Raw genomic sequence first — 15,370 nt, 5'->3', positions numbered from 1 at the left:
ACTTAAAGGACTTCAGTTTTCTTTTTGTTTAACTGCAGAATGTTTTGGTGCATCCAACTGTTCATTTTCATCAATAAGTAAAACATGGTCAAATGTGTGCCAATGGCCAGCCTTACCAGAGTGCTATAGCATATTATGTGTTGTATACAACATTGTGTGTAAAAGTACCTCTGATTCAATCAAGAATATCATAACACATGTATGAAATGTAATGAACTGATGACACAAATTAGAAAATTGTCATATCCTGGCGCTATTCGTAACAGGTAATTCTATTTAACTGATTGACCGGATTTGTCAGGTGAAATCAGTTGACTTCGTCTCTACCCACAGCACTGAGCTCTGTCTGCATAATAAGGTCATCACGCTTTATTGATTTAGAGTCCAGCATTAGTAGATTTCCTGTGCCTGTAAAGCAGTGCTGGCTGATCACAGGTCTGCTCTTGCCTGTGTCTTTGGCAATGCTCTGTGAATTCAGCATGTGTTGACTGTGTATTCGCACATTCTCTTTGTTCAAATTCGTGTCAAGAGGGTTCACAGTGACAGTGTGGATATGAAAGAAAAAAAAAGATAAGAGGTTCCATTGAAAAAGACAGCAGGAAGCAGAGAGAAAGTGAAAATAAGAGCAGGGCGGGAGCCTTGAGAGGTCAGAAGAGGATACAGTGACAAGTACAAAGTGACACATTAGTTATCAGTTGTTTACCTAAAATGTATGATTTACAACCCCAAATCAGAAAGAAGTTGGGACAGTATGGAAATGGAAATCTACTTTGACTTGTATTTGATTGTAGACAATATGAACACAACATATTTAATGGTCAGTTTGTAAATATATATTCCTGTTATTCAGATCTGCAACATGTTACAAAAAGGTTGAAACATGAGCAACTTAGGGTTAGTAATCAGATAAACTGGTTAAATAATGATGTGATTGTAATTATGATTCGGTACGAAAGCAGCATCCAAGAAAGGCCTAGTCCTTTAGAAGCAAAAATGGACCAAGGATCGCCAGTTTACCAGTGGAGACTGTTACTAGCCACAAGTCCAAAAGCCAGTGTCTTTCATGCTATGGGGTTTTGTCAGTGCCCTTGGAAAGGTAACTTTCATTTCTGTGATGGTATCATTAATGCTGAATAGTACATAGAGATTTTGGAGCACAGTATGCTGCTGCCTTTTCAAGGTCAGACCATGCATACTTCAACAAGACAATGCAAAACCACATTCTGCACACATTACAAAGGATGTGGAGGAATAGGATACAGGTACAGTACTTGACTGGCCTGCCTGCAGTCCGGACCTGTCTCTAAAAGAGAATGTGACAATGAAGACTTTGTAACTGTTGCCCACATTAAGACTTCTTTGCAGGAAGAATAGGAAAAAATGACAGCTGAAACACTTGCCAAGTGGTAAATGCTTTACTGTCACACATTTTGAAAAAATAAAATAACAATCAAGAGGAACACATTAGATAATGTGGTGTTGTATTGCCTGCAATAATATTCAAGTCAAAGTAAATTTTGTTATATCATCTCATTTCACTTACAGTATGTGTTTGCCCTAAATATTAATTTGTGTTTTATAAAATAATCTATTTTATAATCTACTTATGATGTGTCTTCAAGCTTTTAATTAATAGAAATTCAAAATTCCAAGTTTGCAGACTTGCCATAAAGACTGAGTTCTGAAAGCAACTTATTATTATTCAATTTGCTATCATCTGCCCATTTCAATTAATTCATTAAAGGCACCACCAATTTAATAACCATATTAAATGTAATTAGCTCATTTATATTATAATTATAAAACTAATAATTTAAACACAATCAAGTTTTCAAAAACCACAAAAACACATCTATGTTTACACCTGTATAGAATGAAAATAATATTTTAGCTTATTGTAAATATTTACAGTGAAGTTATGCCTTGAGTACTTAGCTGTGTGTCTCATCAAATTTATCTTAAATCACATTTACCAGCATTAAGGACTTATTTTACTTGATGCCTTTTGATTCCTTTCTATCTCTTTGAAAAGATAGCTGTTTGAAATAATATTCCATTACCACACATTTGTCTGTTTTGGGTGCATTAAGGAATGTAATAAGCAGGGATCTATGACTCTTACACAAACACAAATCGAGTTGGAAAGAAAGAGGATTCAGGCAATGGAGTTCTGTCAATGCATTTATTTTTTGGTGATCTTTATCCTTGGAATGAATCAAATACACCAAAACAAACAAATTCAGGAGAATGCATGTACAGTATTACTCGTTTCCAGTGAAATAAATCAAAGAATTCTGACAAATTGAGGACATCATACAGCATGGCTCATCATAATGCTATTCAGTAGACACAGAGCTTTAAACATAATTAATGAATAGCCATTAAAAGCCAAATCATCAAATTCAGTTTTATAAAAAATAAATCTGGTCAGTATTAAAAAAACAAAACAAAAAACACAACAACATGAATTAGGGAGCAGATTAGTTATATGTATTTGACAATAAAATATAAAATCTTTTCCTATTTTTTAAACAATTATATTATATCTTATATACATACATGGTATTCTTAGTAGATTTCTTTAAAGGGTCATGAAACCCTCTTCTTTCAGTTCCAGTCAACCTCAATTAAATTACAGAGCGACAGCAATCTGTTAATGGCCGTATTGACTAATGTGAGGTTATTTTATATATATATATATTTAAAGAGTGCTTAATATAAAATTGGAACGCACACATACCTGATTTGAATGGACTGGAAAAGTCTTTGTTTTCAGTATTTGAATATTGTTAGTTAGGCCCTGTCCACACAAACATAGGTATTTTCAAAACCGCAGTTTTTTCTACTCTAATTAGCTAATTGTCCACAATAAAATGCAGTATCAGTTGACTGAAACCGAAACTCTCTTAAAAACTCTGGCCAGTGAGTAGATTTTCAGAAACTCAGAGTCCACTGTTGCCGCTAACTGGAGTTTTGTCTCATAATGTCAGTGTGCATGCTGTTTTCTCCTTTCTGATTGGCCCACACAGCTTGGTTCACACCAAATGTGGAAGATGTGACTGAGGCAAATTATGCATAGCCACACCATGGGACAGTAATTTGCCATTGTTCACATGTTTGCATTGACTTGTATGCAATGCACAAAAGTCCCTTTAAGGCAAGTCATCCTTTTAAGGTAACCATCCTTAAAATGCCTCTCGAAAAGTATGCTCGGGCATTCTGTCTGAATGGGGAGACATCTAATTCTCCAAAACTTTTAGCCAAGCATATGATTAGATTACATATTTGGAATCACCAATGAAATTAAGCAACAACTATCTCATAAGTTTTGTTTCTAAATATCTAAATCAAACAAAATTGGCATATTTTCAGATTGCCCATTTGCGTCTGCATTCAAAAGGAACTAGATAATGACACCAACTTCATTTAGGGCCATTCTACACTTTATCATCCTCTGGATAATGCTAGTTTTCTAAAGTAATCCACAACTTGATCTTCATGGCGAATCTCCTCCAGAAAATTTGACAGGACTGACTGTATCTCGCGCTGGTTTCATACAGATTACAAAACCAGAAAACTTTTAATATCAAGTGCACCTTAAAAGTACAGATGTCAAGCTTTATTTTGATATATTTCTTGTGTCTGTGAAGCAAGGATTCGCTGAGATTCCAGTGTGGTTGTGGACCACCAAACTGTTGTAAAAGCACACATCTGATCTGAGCTTAGCCCTGGAAAAACGTCAGACTATATCAATCCATGATTGGCTCCTGTAGTAGTAGGCGGGGCTTCATTCACCATTTTGACCTTTACATTTTTCCCCATTCAAAACTATATGAGTGATATGTCTTGTGTTCTATAGTCTTTGAATGCACTCAATACTTAGCTCGCATTTGGTGTGAACCCAGCATAATTGCTTTTATTGCTGCCTGTTGGTACCCTTAACATGCATCAAAGTGCATTTTTATGTGGACAGATTTTTTTTTTTAATATATGAGGGCAGGAAAAATACCTGTGTACATGTGGACATTGCTTTAATCTGCTGATAGACGCAGCTTTCAAACGCAGCAGAGTCCATGTAATGCTCTTGTAAACTGGTGATCATTAGAGCCAATCACAGTCATATATTTTAAGCACGTGAACCCAATGGCCAATCAGCAGTGTTCAGTAATCCACTTAACAGTGCTCAAAATGAAAGTGGAATTGCTGTCATCATCATCATCATCTTTAAAAATTTCAGTAGATAATCTTAGAAGTTGGTACTTCAGACAACACTACCAGAACTGAGACACATGATCAGCACCTAACTACTGAATGGTCTCACTGTTTGATCAAAAAAATGTAGAAGTAGCAACTTCTTTTAGGATTAGAAAACTTAATTTTATAAATAATAGTTAGACACTGACCTGTCATTGAAGTACTCACAGCCCCAAGATTTTAAACCCCAGAGATGAAATTGAGGTGGTTAGGGGGAGCTCAAGTTAAGTTATTCCCTACAATTAAAGCTAACATATGCTAATGTTGTCTTAATTGATGTTCAACACACATAAACCCGTTAAAATCTCAGGAAATGACTTTTAAGCCAAAATCTTTTAAATATATATCAGATGTTTAAAGAATGTTCTGTGCACCCAAATAATAAAAAAATGGGGGGAAAAATTGCAAAGACATTAAAGAGAAGAAAATTATTATATTATTATTTCTTATACATACAAGGCACTTTTAGCACTTTTATCTCAGCCTAATCGCTAAAAGCTTCCATTAAAAAAGTATATACCAAATGCTTAAAGAGTATATACCCCCCTGGCAATGCAATACAGGAAACTTATACCAAAACAGTGTTAATATTTCATTTCAAATATTTAAAATGCTCAAATATGAAGCAAAGAACCATAGAGTTTCATAATTTCCCTTGAACAGATGTAGTCTAATGTAATCTGATTGCACACTCTCGTTTATTGTACATGTTCAGTAGATTCACTCATCGATATAGAGACATGCTCTTACTCTGGTAAAGGTACATGTAACCATCGCAGAAGAGTCGTTTGGCCACACCATCCATTTCTCGAGGCACTTGATTTGCCAGCTGAGCCAAAGGCATGTGTAAATACTGGCCAACCTCAGGACAAGCACGCACTTCTGGGATATTATAACCATTGCTTTCACCTGCAAACAGGTTCTGTAAGTGCACTGAATGTTCTACTCCACTAAATGTGTGTGAACTCACACTGTAAACACATTTACTTACCAACACGGTCAGCCATGCTATCAAAGAAAATCCAGTCAGTATCCCGAGGTCCATGTTTGACGAAAGAGACGTAGTGGCTGGTCTCTATGCACAGCACAGCAAACAGCTCCAGTTTCTCTGGTGGAGGCGTGAGTGAATCAGAGTAAGAGAAGCCCTGAGGAAGATGAAGACTGCTGGGAGTGTGGTGTCGACGCTGCTGGTGAGAGTGAACCTACACAGAAATATCAATTCCAAGATGGTTTAGGATATGATACTGAAAAATGTAGTAGGAAAATTAATTGATTATTCTGATATTTATTGGTAATTAATATCACTGCTACATTCACAGACCAATGAGTATGATTAAGATCAGTTTTATTTTAGTAGTATTATAATTAAATGTATTAATTGGTTGCATTATCATTATACATTATATACACACACTTGTCACTTTATAAGGTACACCTGTCCAACTACTTGTTGATGCAAATTTCTAATCAGCCAACCCCATGGCAACTCAATGCATTTAGGCATGTAGACATGGTCAAGATGATGCAGTTCAATCTAAGCATCAGAATGGTGAAGAAGAATGAAGTGATTTTGAACGTGTCATGGTTGTTGGTGCCTCATGGGCTGGTCTGAGTATTTCAGATTTTTACACACAACCATCTCCAGGGTTTACAGACAATAACCTGAACAAAAAAAATATCCAGTGAACAGCAGTTCTGTGGGCACAAATGCCTTGTTGATGCCAGAGGTCAGACGAGAATGGCCAGACTGGTTTAAGCTGATAGAAAGGCAACAGTAACTCAAATAACCGAGGTATGCAGAAGAGCATCTCTAAAAGCACAACTTGAGGCGGATGGACTACAGCAGCAGAAGAACACACCCGATGCCATTCCTGTCAACTAAGAACTGAAAACTGAGGCTACAGTTCTAACAGGCTCACCAAAATTGGACAATAAAAGATTGGAAAAAACGTTGCCTGGTCTGATGAGTCTCAATTTCTGCTGCAACATTCAGATGGTAGGGTCAGAATTTGGCATCAACAACATGAAAGCATGGATCCATCCTGATTCAGGCTGGTGGTGTAATTGTGTGGGGGGATGTTTTCGTGGCACACTTTAGGCCCATTAGTTAAAGCTGAGCATCATGTCAACACCACAGCCTACATGAGTATTGTTGCTGACCAGGTTCATCCCATTATAACCACAGTGCACATATCTTCTGATGGCTACTTCCAGCAGGATAACGTACCATGTCATAAAGTGCAAATCATCTCATTTCTGGTTTCTTGAAAATGACAATGAGTTCATGGTATTTAAATGGCCTCCACAGTCACCAGATGTCAATCCAATAGAGCACCTTTGTTATGTGGTGGAATGGGAGATTCGCATCATGGATGTACAGCCCACAAATCTGCTGCAGAAAAGTGATAGCGTAATGCTATCACATCAATATGGACTAACATCTCTGAGGAGTATTTCGAGTACCTTGTTGAATCTATGATCTATGCCACGAAGGATTAAGGCAGTTGTGAAGTTAAAAGGGGGTTCAGCCCGGTTCTAGTAAGGTGTAACTAATAAAGGGGCCCGGTGAGTATTTATTGTTTACAGTATATTATATATTGCATAGATATTTGCCAGTTTAATGACATACATATAAATCACATGCAAACTTAATACATAATAATTAATATAATTCATTTTTTAAAACATCACTAAAGTTGGATTCTGTTTTAATGTTTTTTTTTTTTAATCAAGGCTACATTTATTAATGTAACCAAAAGTGAAATACATGAGTTTTCATTGTTATACACGTTTGAAAATGTGGTCATTACTTGATTAACCATTATTAATAAATAAACACAAATAGTCATTGATAACTAGGATATTAAAAACTAAGAGCCATAACCATATATCAAAATGATTTCTGAAGGATTGTGTGATTCAGAAAAGTGAATAACGTCAAAAAAATAAAATTTTCATGTATTTTAACTATTTTTTAAAATGTATCTCTTATTATATATAGTTTTAAAATCAGAAATCATTAAACAGTACGCATGTGTAAAACCTTACCTGAGTGGAACATTTGGTACAGAAATATTTGAATCCTGTATCACTAAACAGTGCATCTCTGAAGCATTCAGCACACTCCTCATTTGCCAAATGACCACACAACACACACTGCTGAGGACCTATGAACAAACGTACATAAACAAACACACACCTCACACCACTTAACAGAACACACAGAAACTAGGAAATAGACAACCAGAAAAGCCCTAGGACAAAATATTTGTTTGAATGTTGAAGAAACATTACTATCAGCGAGAAGACCGGTGATGTCCAGTTCAGTAGAAGGAATGATTTTAGGAAACATTTTAAAACTCTTTCCTGAGCGAGGCATCGTGAGAATCAGACAGGCAGGAACCTGTAGATATGAAAACAAACAAAAAAAAAGATCACACAACAACTCATACATCTAGATTGTAAAAATCATTTTCAATTAGATGTCAGGAAAGACACTTATTGGGAAAACTGGTTCCAATTCAGGTGACAAAAAAAATATTTTAAACAAAGAGAAACAGCACTATCTGCAGGTCAAACATGGAATGTCCAACCAAAAAAGACAAGGAACTGAAAGCAGTATTTGAAACAGTCAGATACATAAAAAGCACAGAGAAAATGAGAATTGATACTGTACCTCTGCTAGCTTGAGACTGTTGCTGTAAAATGAATGTTCTAGTAGCTGTTGAACTGTTGGCAGGACTAAATGGTGGTTATAATCCATAAAGATTTGATAGTAGTAACAGCTTTGCACTTTGTGTCTACTTCCTGATTGGCTGTTAAAGGGAAAACAAAGTATTATATGTACACAAACATGCATACAAACAAACACACTCAAAAACAATAAATACACAAATAAATAAAATGAAATTAAAGGTTTTCTGTTAAAAATAAACTACAACATTGACAACCAAAGGAAACTAAGACATCATTCATAATCAATTACAGAAAATTAGCAGCAGGATTCAAGAATAGGGTCAAGAATTCTATTCTTTAACTGAATTACTTTCAAGAACGTATAGCAAAACTGAATATCTGAAATAATTCAGTGTTTCAAACATGTAGTTAAAACACACATGGGCAACAGAAACATGGTGTGATGAATAATAGTTATTTTGTTTAGTATATTTTTAAAAACATTTTAGCCTATAAATATGTATAGATAATAGTTGTAAATAGCAAATTCCTTTTGTTTTCCATCCTTACTCAGGGTTTCTGTGTGTTAAATTTAAGAATTCTATTTTTTTTTTTTTTGCTTGCCAGAACAAACAAACAAAGTACTTATGTTATTTCCACATATTTTAATGTTTCAAATGAAGAAAATGTAGTTGTATACTCCTTTTTTTCAACATAAGCGTTTAGTTTTTAAAAGGTAAGTTTAAAATTGTTTTAAGTATATTTATTACAAAGAAAATTATATGAATAATCAAAAATATATATGATATTTGTTGGCTTAGGGTCCAAATGGATTGAGTATAATTCCTATTCAACCTAAAGCATTTCTGTTATAAAACCTTAAGTTTCATGTCTATTTATAAACATCATGTCCACTCCTCCTATTTTTCTAAATAGTTTTTGTATGAATGGAAGATCATGTAAAGGGATATGTTGCTCTTTTATTATTATGAGTAATTGTGTAACTTTTTTTGATTAGAAACTTTAATTTGGAGAATTTGTTGCATCTCTTTGCAAAAAAAAAAAAAAAAAAAAAATATATATATATATATATATATATATATATATATATATATATATATATATATATATATATATATATATATATATATAAAGGTTTTATTGAAATTGATTGTAGGTGATTGGATGGATCTCGGTCTAACTGGGTATTTTTATTTGAACAGATGTCGTGTAAGACCTGTTTAAAAATATTTAATACCTACAACACTAATATTTCAGTGAATTTAAGGCTTTTTAAGGCCTAAAATTTTGTTTTGAAAATGTAAGACATTTTAAGACTTTAAGACCATGCAGACACCCTGCTACTGGAAAATACTTTAAAATCATTGAAAAGCACCCTTACCATAGACTGAGCAGCGGATCTAGAAAGAGAATCTCTTGCATAATGAGAGAGAGGAACTCTTCAGGATCTGCACACATGGAGAAAAAAACTATGTGCATAGAGTAATTCTATAAAGCAGAAAAAAACTCTTTTATAGATAATGAGATCTAAATAATTTGTGGAAACAGCTGTGTAATATTTTGGATCTGTGTTTTTTTGATGACTTGCAGAGAAATGTAAAGTTGGACATTTGCCTTCAATATTCTGTTTGAAATCTGACACAGTTAACAAAGCTTTGACATCAAGAAGATGGTGTACCCTTCTCATCTGTGGTGTAAGTGGGGCAGTGTTCCCGTTTTTGTAATTGTTTCCGAAGATTCATCACACAGCGTGCAGAGACGAAACCTTGTCTGTAATAATAAAATAAATTTTATGGTTAAAATTCAGTTTAATGAATGTATGTATGTATGCATTGTATGCATGTATGTACTATAAGAGTGACTGAAACATGGTTGGAAACTTCAGTTTTACAAATACAACAGATACAAAGCTGAACTTACTTGCGAAGAGGGTTGACAATGTTCTTTAGCAAGATGTCTTGAATGGTTTTATCCTCGTGATTTATGGACTTAAAAAGCAGAGAATCCAGAACTGATGAACAGGAAAACACACTGGATAAAAAATACAAAACAACATATATTAGATTGTCCCATTTTATAAAATATTAACATTTATTATATTTAAATCACCATGAATGAACATTCCTTCATCATTTCTTCACCCTCATGTCACCCCAAACCGAAAATCAGACTTTTGTGCATCTTCAGAGCACAAATGAAGGTATTTTAAACCAAACTCTATGATTAATATCCCTATAACCAAAACTCTGATACTTCAAAACTTTCATGAACAACTAAAATAAATCCATAATAAATGAATGTTTTTATCATAAGTCTTCTGAAAAGACGTGATCACTTTATATGATAAACAGATTTAGAGTTGTCATTAACCCTAATCAACAAACAATATTTACTGCATTCAAACTTAAGCACGTCTGACTCATTTGCAAGAAACAGCAAAATTCGTTCAAGCGTGTCATGAGGCACATTTAAGCTTCCTGAAAAACAAGTCAGGTTAAATTTTTCATTTGAGCTCTAAATAATTAAAAAGTGTAATAAGTGATTGTCTTCAGAAACATTTTTTAGCTTTACAGGTTGAAAGAAAAAAAAATGTGAAAGGCTTTTGCTAGCAGAAGGGACAATGTTGTTTAAAACCGATGAAGGATGTCATCATAGTTACAGTACTTCTTTTAGACAGGTATGAATGTTTTAAAACTATTTAAATCATGCAAAGCTTATGCAGATTTCGTTCTTTTATGAATGGGATATTTGCACAGAAGTATTTTTCAGCCACTGGCTAAAGATTGGTGTGATTATTTTCAATTTTATAAGGTTCCTTTTCCAGCATCTATACAATAAATAATTAAAATAGTTCATTAGCTAAACATAAGCATTAATTTAGTTGTTCAAGCACAAAACAAGAGGGTGTGTTGAAACACAAGCGTCGTGAGAAGCAGAGTGGACAGTCAAAATTTAATCGTTAAAAAGTGTCAGTTGTCTTGGTCAGTGGTTCCCAACCTTTTTTTTTTTTTTTTTGCCTAAGACCCCCTTTTCCCCTAGAAAATATTGTAGGCAATGATATTATTGCTCAAATAAGTTTGCAGCAAGTATGTCAAAAAAGACGGATTATTACTATATCTAAATATGTTTATTCTTAAATAATAACTTAATGTAAAATATAAAAGCAAAACATCAGTAGGCCATTTGTATTGGGTACACCTTGTGGTATTGAGGATGAGTCGACTACAAATATCATATTAATTTGGATGGTCTCATGCATTCGTTAGCAATAACTTTAGCGCAGATAATGCACTGTGGCTGGGTCAGGGACTCTGCTTTAAGAAATTCAAATAAAACCATAATTCAGTTAACTATCTTGGTGTTTCTAGTATTTCTAGCAATGTGAGCCAAAATGTTTGGAGCTTCCTCACCTGGGTCCAGTATGCTTGGATCATTACTATTAGCTGCTCACTGAATCAGTGAGACTCTTGTCTTTTTTTTTTTTGTGGATTTCGAATTACAAATTTGGCCATTTTTTGATCAGCAAGGGGATAAAATGAACTAAGGCAACATGATTGTTTTTCTTATTGTCCACTGCTAATTTTTTTTTTAAAACATGACGTGACCCCCGACAGAGCTTGCTGAGGCCCTTTTGTGAGCCGGGAACCAATGGTCTTGGATATGTGTGATGTAAAAAGTGACATGAAAGATGATATTTTTCTTTTTTCAGCGCTCTGAAATTGAGTTAGTTGTTTAACAAAACATAAACAAGTAAATATCACTCTTTCATCTAGACAGCAATGGGGAAACTGGCAATAATTAGTATAATTCCTGTACCCTGCCATTCTGTATCAACCACTAGGCTTATGTTGAACAAAGTGCTTGTCTCCATATAGACATCATAGAGACAAGCACACTGTCATTTTGGAAATCCTTGCAAGCGTGAAATAATGCACATGATGACTTGTTTTGCTTGCCACACAACTGAAAACGTGCTAGATATAATACCATTTTTCAAAAAGGTTTTTAAGTTTGTAATTATAGTATTATATAGAACAGTTTTTTAACTCTTGAATGACTCATGATGTCTACAGAGGTTATAATGTTTTCTATGGTCGCCAATTTGGTGTGTGTTCATGACTTTGTGTTTCAAAGACGAAAAACAGTCTGAAGTGTTTGGAAAGACATTAAGGTGAGTAAATGATGACAGAATTTCTTTTTTGGGGTAAACTAACCCTTTAAATAGTGTTCAAAACTAAGTTTCTTGTGTTTAACGAAATTAGATGTTAATATCAGCTGCAATGATTAATTCTGACCTGAACAGGGCAGAGTCCATATAACAAGAGTTGCAGTGACCCTGAATGCCCTTGTTCTGGCCGATCAATCGCTGTGACACATCTTCTGTTCTAATAGGAGGTACATTTTCTACTTCCACAGACACCCCATCATGATCTGTTAATGGAGAATAAAAAAGACACACAAGTGAAGTCCCATTGAAGTATGTAATGGATAATTGGCCTTTCACTTTCTACTACTCAATAATTGACACATTGTCTCCATAGGTGACTGCTTACCACATAAACATGTCTTACCAATGTATCCATTTGATTTGTTCTCATTTGCACCAGAGACAGAATCATCAGGCCGACAAACTGACAGTTTCACAAATAAACCACCTTTAGGAGGACAGTCAAAGTACGGTTTTCCTTTATATTTTCCATCACACACTCCACTGCCTGTCACCTAATACAAAATACATACATTTCACTTTTTAAAAGGAATTTACCTATTTGATTATTTAATAATGTATTCTCCAGGAAAGATGACAACAGTTGAATTAGTAGATAGAGAATTTACCACTTCCAGCCCAGCACTCTTCTCAGAAAAATCAGGTAGATATCCAATCCAGCGGACAATTCCGAGTTTATTGCCCATATACTGCACTAGGGAGCCAACCGAGATTCCTTCTGAATCAGAAGCGCTGTCCATCTCTTGGTTCTGTGAAGTGTCCATTTTTTCATCTAATCATATTTTTATATGGAAAAACAGCAATTATTGTTGTATAGCATTCTTTACTGTTAATGTACACAAAAAATGCAATTACACAACATATGGATTACCAGTATCTAACAACTCTTCTTTTATTATGCAATCCAGTGGGACCGATATCTCGCCACCTTGCTTGCCCTTTTCATCTTTGTCCTGAAAAAATAAGTATTTTTTGAAAATCATTCTTGCCTTCTGTACCATTATACAATAGCTCATCTTACAGTATGATCAATTTAGCAAGAGCTGACCAGAAATTAGAGCAGTTTTATGGTTCTGTGAGATTTTCATATAGGATTATTAAAGTACTGTATATATCCAAATCTAAAAACTTGTCCACACTAAGAACAACTATTATCACTACTCTGATAACTATGTTAGCCTCCACACGAGCACTCAGTATTGCTCTATTTATTATAAGCAAATTATTTGCTTATTTGTGTCAGTACATATGTTTGATGCTCCATAAAAATAAATAAATGCTAATTGGCTGTCAATGTTTTATTGTTCAGCAACTGACAAAAAAAATCTGCCTAAAAGTGATTCCAATATTTTTCCTTAAACTTGTTAAAAAAAAATCTTAAACATTACCTTTTTATTAAACAAAGTTATTATTAAAAAATGTTATTCTATGACTTACCTTTCTAAGAACATTCATATTAAATCTTTCATTTTTGACTTTGTATGATCATACCAGTCTAGTTTTGGTGTTGTCTCAATATATAGGCAGTGTTACAAAAAGTTCACCCTCTCAAAAATTGGCTGTCATTATTAACTTAACCTCATGTTGTGTCAAACCTGTATGCTGTTTATTATTTGATTCATTCATCTACTAAACAAATTAATCATACAGGCTTAGAACCAGAATAGATTTTTGGGTTAATTATTCATTGAGTCACTCTAACGAAAAGTCAATACTCACAGTAGATATGAGAACCCTTTTACCATCTTGCATGTCCTTTATTTCCATAACCATGCCACGGTGATGATTATTGTCAAGAAAATAGATTACTCTGTCTCCAACATCAAGAGGCTCACTGGATGTTATGGACAAGTGAGATGGAGTTGATAGTGGTGGTGCTGACGGCTTATGATCTATTGGTGTGATTCTTGTAAAAGGAGCAAAAACTCCTGAGTTTTTGGGACATTTAAAGCAGGTTTTGTAGTTGAAGGAACCATCATTTTGCCCTTTTCCTTTATCTTCACCCTATGAACAGAAGAGGGTAGAGTGTTTCATAAAAACCATTTGCATTACTCCCCTTTGTTCTCACTTCGACAATACAGACATACTTTCTTCTACATAAACAACTTACCTGTAGTTCCACCCCAAAGAATGCTCCTGTTATGGGATCAATGCTGTAATGGATAATACTGCCAATGTATCGAATTATACCTTTGAGTTTTTCCCCATTGCATTCTACATGAACACGATCACCTATGGTCAGATTTAGGGCCTCATCTAAATCTTTCTGATCCTTCAGTGCCAACAGTCTCTCTTCACTAGATTCAAGTGCCAGCAGGAATTCTGCTTCCCTAATGCCCAGTGGCTTCAGAAGAACTTTATCAAGTTCGTTTTCAATTGTCCTGCCCATACGAATTACAGGTAAAATGTCTGTAACCTGTCTCTTTTGCTTGGACTCCAATTGTTGCTTATCTATGTAGCATATTTCACCAGCATCAATGAAGCTATTTGGTGGGGGAGGTTTTGCAGTGATGATGAAGTATATCTTCTTGTTGGCTGCAGCCATTTCTCAAAATTGTCACTTGGAAATCTGAAGTTTATCTAGCTTTTAGATTGACAGCAGTGTTTCCAGCGTGGGCAATGTTATTTATTTGCTCACTTCCTCTAAATATTGCATGTTAATAATGCGTGTCATTCAAAGAATTCCAAGTCCAAAAAAAAAAAAAAATAATAGTAGAAAAAAAAGTGATTTAAACAACTACATTGATAGATGGTTGAGCTGTGTAGACACCCCCTGTAAACAAAGAAACGGTCAACAGCTATAAACTTTTAAAACGAGTTTTAATAATAAATAAACACTTTACATCATATAAATTTTTTTTAAATTTAAATTTAATTTTAAAATAACATTTCAGTCCTATTTTTAAACTTCACAAACATTCGAAGAGTTTATGCTCATTACTTACCGATGTCAATACTTTCGATTTCTGTTAAAAAAGTAAACTCAACAGAACTCAAAACTGTTCGTCTTTCTCCACATATGTAGTACGCTTAAAAGCTTACTAGAATAACGATAATAAAGTGATTGTCAGAAGTCTCTAAGTCAGAAGTCTATACTGCTCTAAATAAAACTACCCCTGAATTCTGTCGAAAGATAGAGGAAGTGTTTTTGAGCAAAACCAAAAGTAAAGGATCCTGTTGAGAGCCGTGCTG

At 34.4% G+C, this 15,370-nt stretch overlaps 1 protein-coding gene across 1 annotated transcript; it reads right to left on the bottom strand.

Annotated features, from left to right (window-relative positions):
* Nucleotides 1-2,168: 2,168 nt before the first annotated feature.
* cyldl (cylindromatosis (turban tumor syndrome), like) lies at nucleotides 2,169-15,313 on the bottom strand. Its single transcript, XM_087257570.1, has 15 exons — nucleotides 15,124-15,313; nucleotides 14,289-14,951; nucleotides 13,898-14,182; nucleotides 13,050-13,131; nucleotides 12,787-12,950; nucleotides 12,522-12,672; nucleotides 12,246-12,381; nucleotides 9,871-9,981; nucleotides 9,629-9,720; nucleotides 9,332-9,398; nucleotides 7,931-8,069; nucleotides 7,549-7,657; nucleotides 7,303-7,421; nucleotides 5,246-5,456; nucleotides 2,169-5,163 (listed from the first exon to the last, which is right to left on the bottom strand). The coding sequence occupies exons 2-15, from the start codon at nucleotides 14,721-14,723 to the stop codon at nucleotides 4,979-4,981; spliced, it is 2,286 nt and encodes a 761-aa protein (XP_087113696.1). The 5' UTR covers nucleotides 14,724-14,951; nucleotides 15,124-15,313; the 3' UTR covers nucleotides 2,169-4,978.
* Nucleotides 15,314-15,370: the final 57 nt, after the last annotated feature.

The sequence above is a fragment of the Danio rerio genome, chromosome 6 (assembly GCF_052040795.2).
Source record: "Danio rerio strain M-AB ecotype USA chromosome 6, GRCz13ab, whole genome shotgun sequence".
Classification (NCBI taxonomy): domain Eukaryota; kingdom Metazoa; phylum Chordata; class Actinopteri; order Cypriniformes; family Danionidae; genus Danio; species Danio rerio.
The sequence above is the reverse complement of the archived record's forward strand: the minus strand, read 5'-3'. Positions and strand labels throughout refer to the sequence as shown.

Excerpts from the sequence above, each read along its gene's own strand:
- cyldl (XM_087257570.1), bottom strand. The coding sequence starts at position 14,723 with ATGGCTGCAGCCAACAAGAAGATATACTTCATCATCACTGCAAAACCT. Across the intron at positions 13,132-13,897 it reads AAAGGGTTCTCATATCTACT|GACAAAGATGAAAAGGGCAA; the intron begins GTGAGTATTGAC and ends TTATTTTTTCAG. Across the intron at positions 12,673-12,786 it reads AGAGTGCTGGGCTGGAAGTG|GTGACAGGCAGTGGAGTGTG; the intron begins GTAAATTCTCTA and ends ATTTTGTATTAG.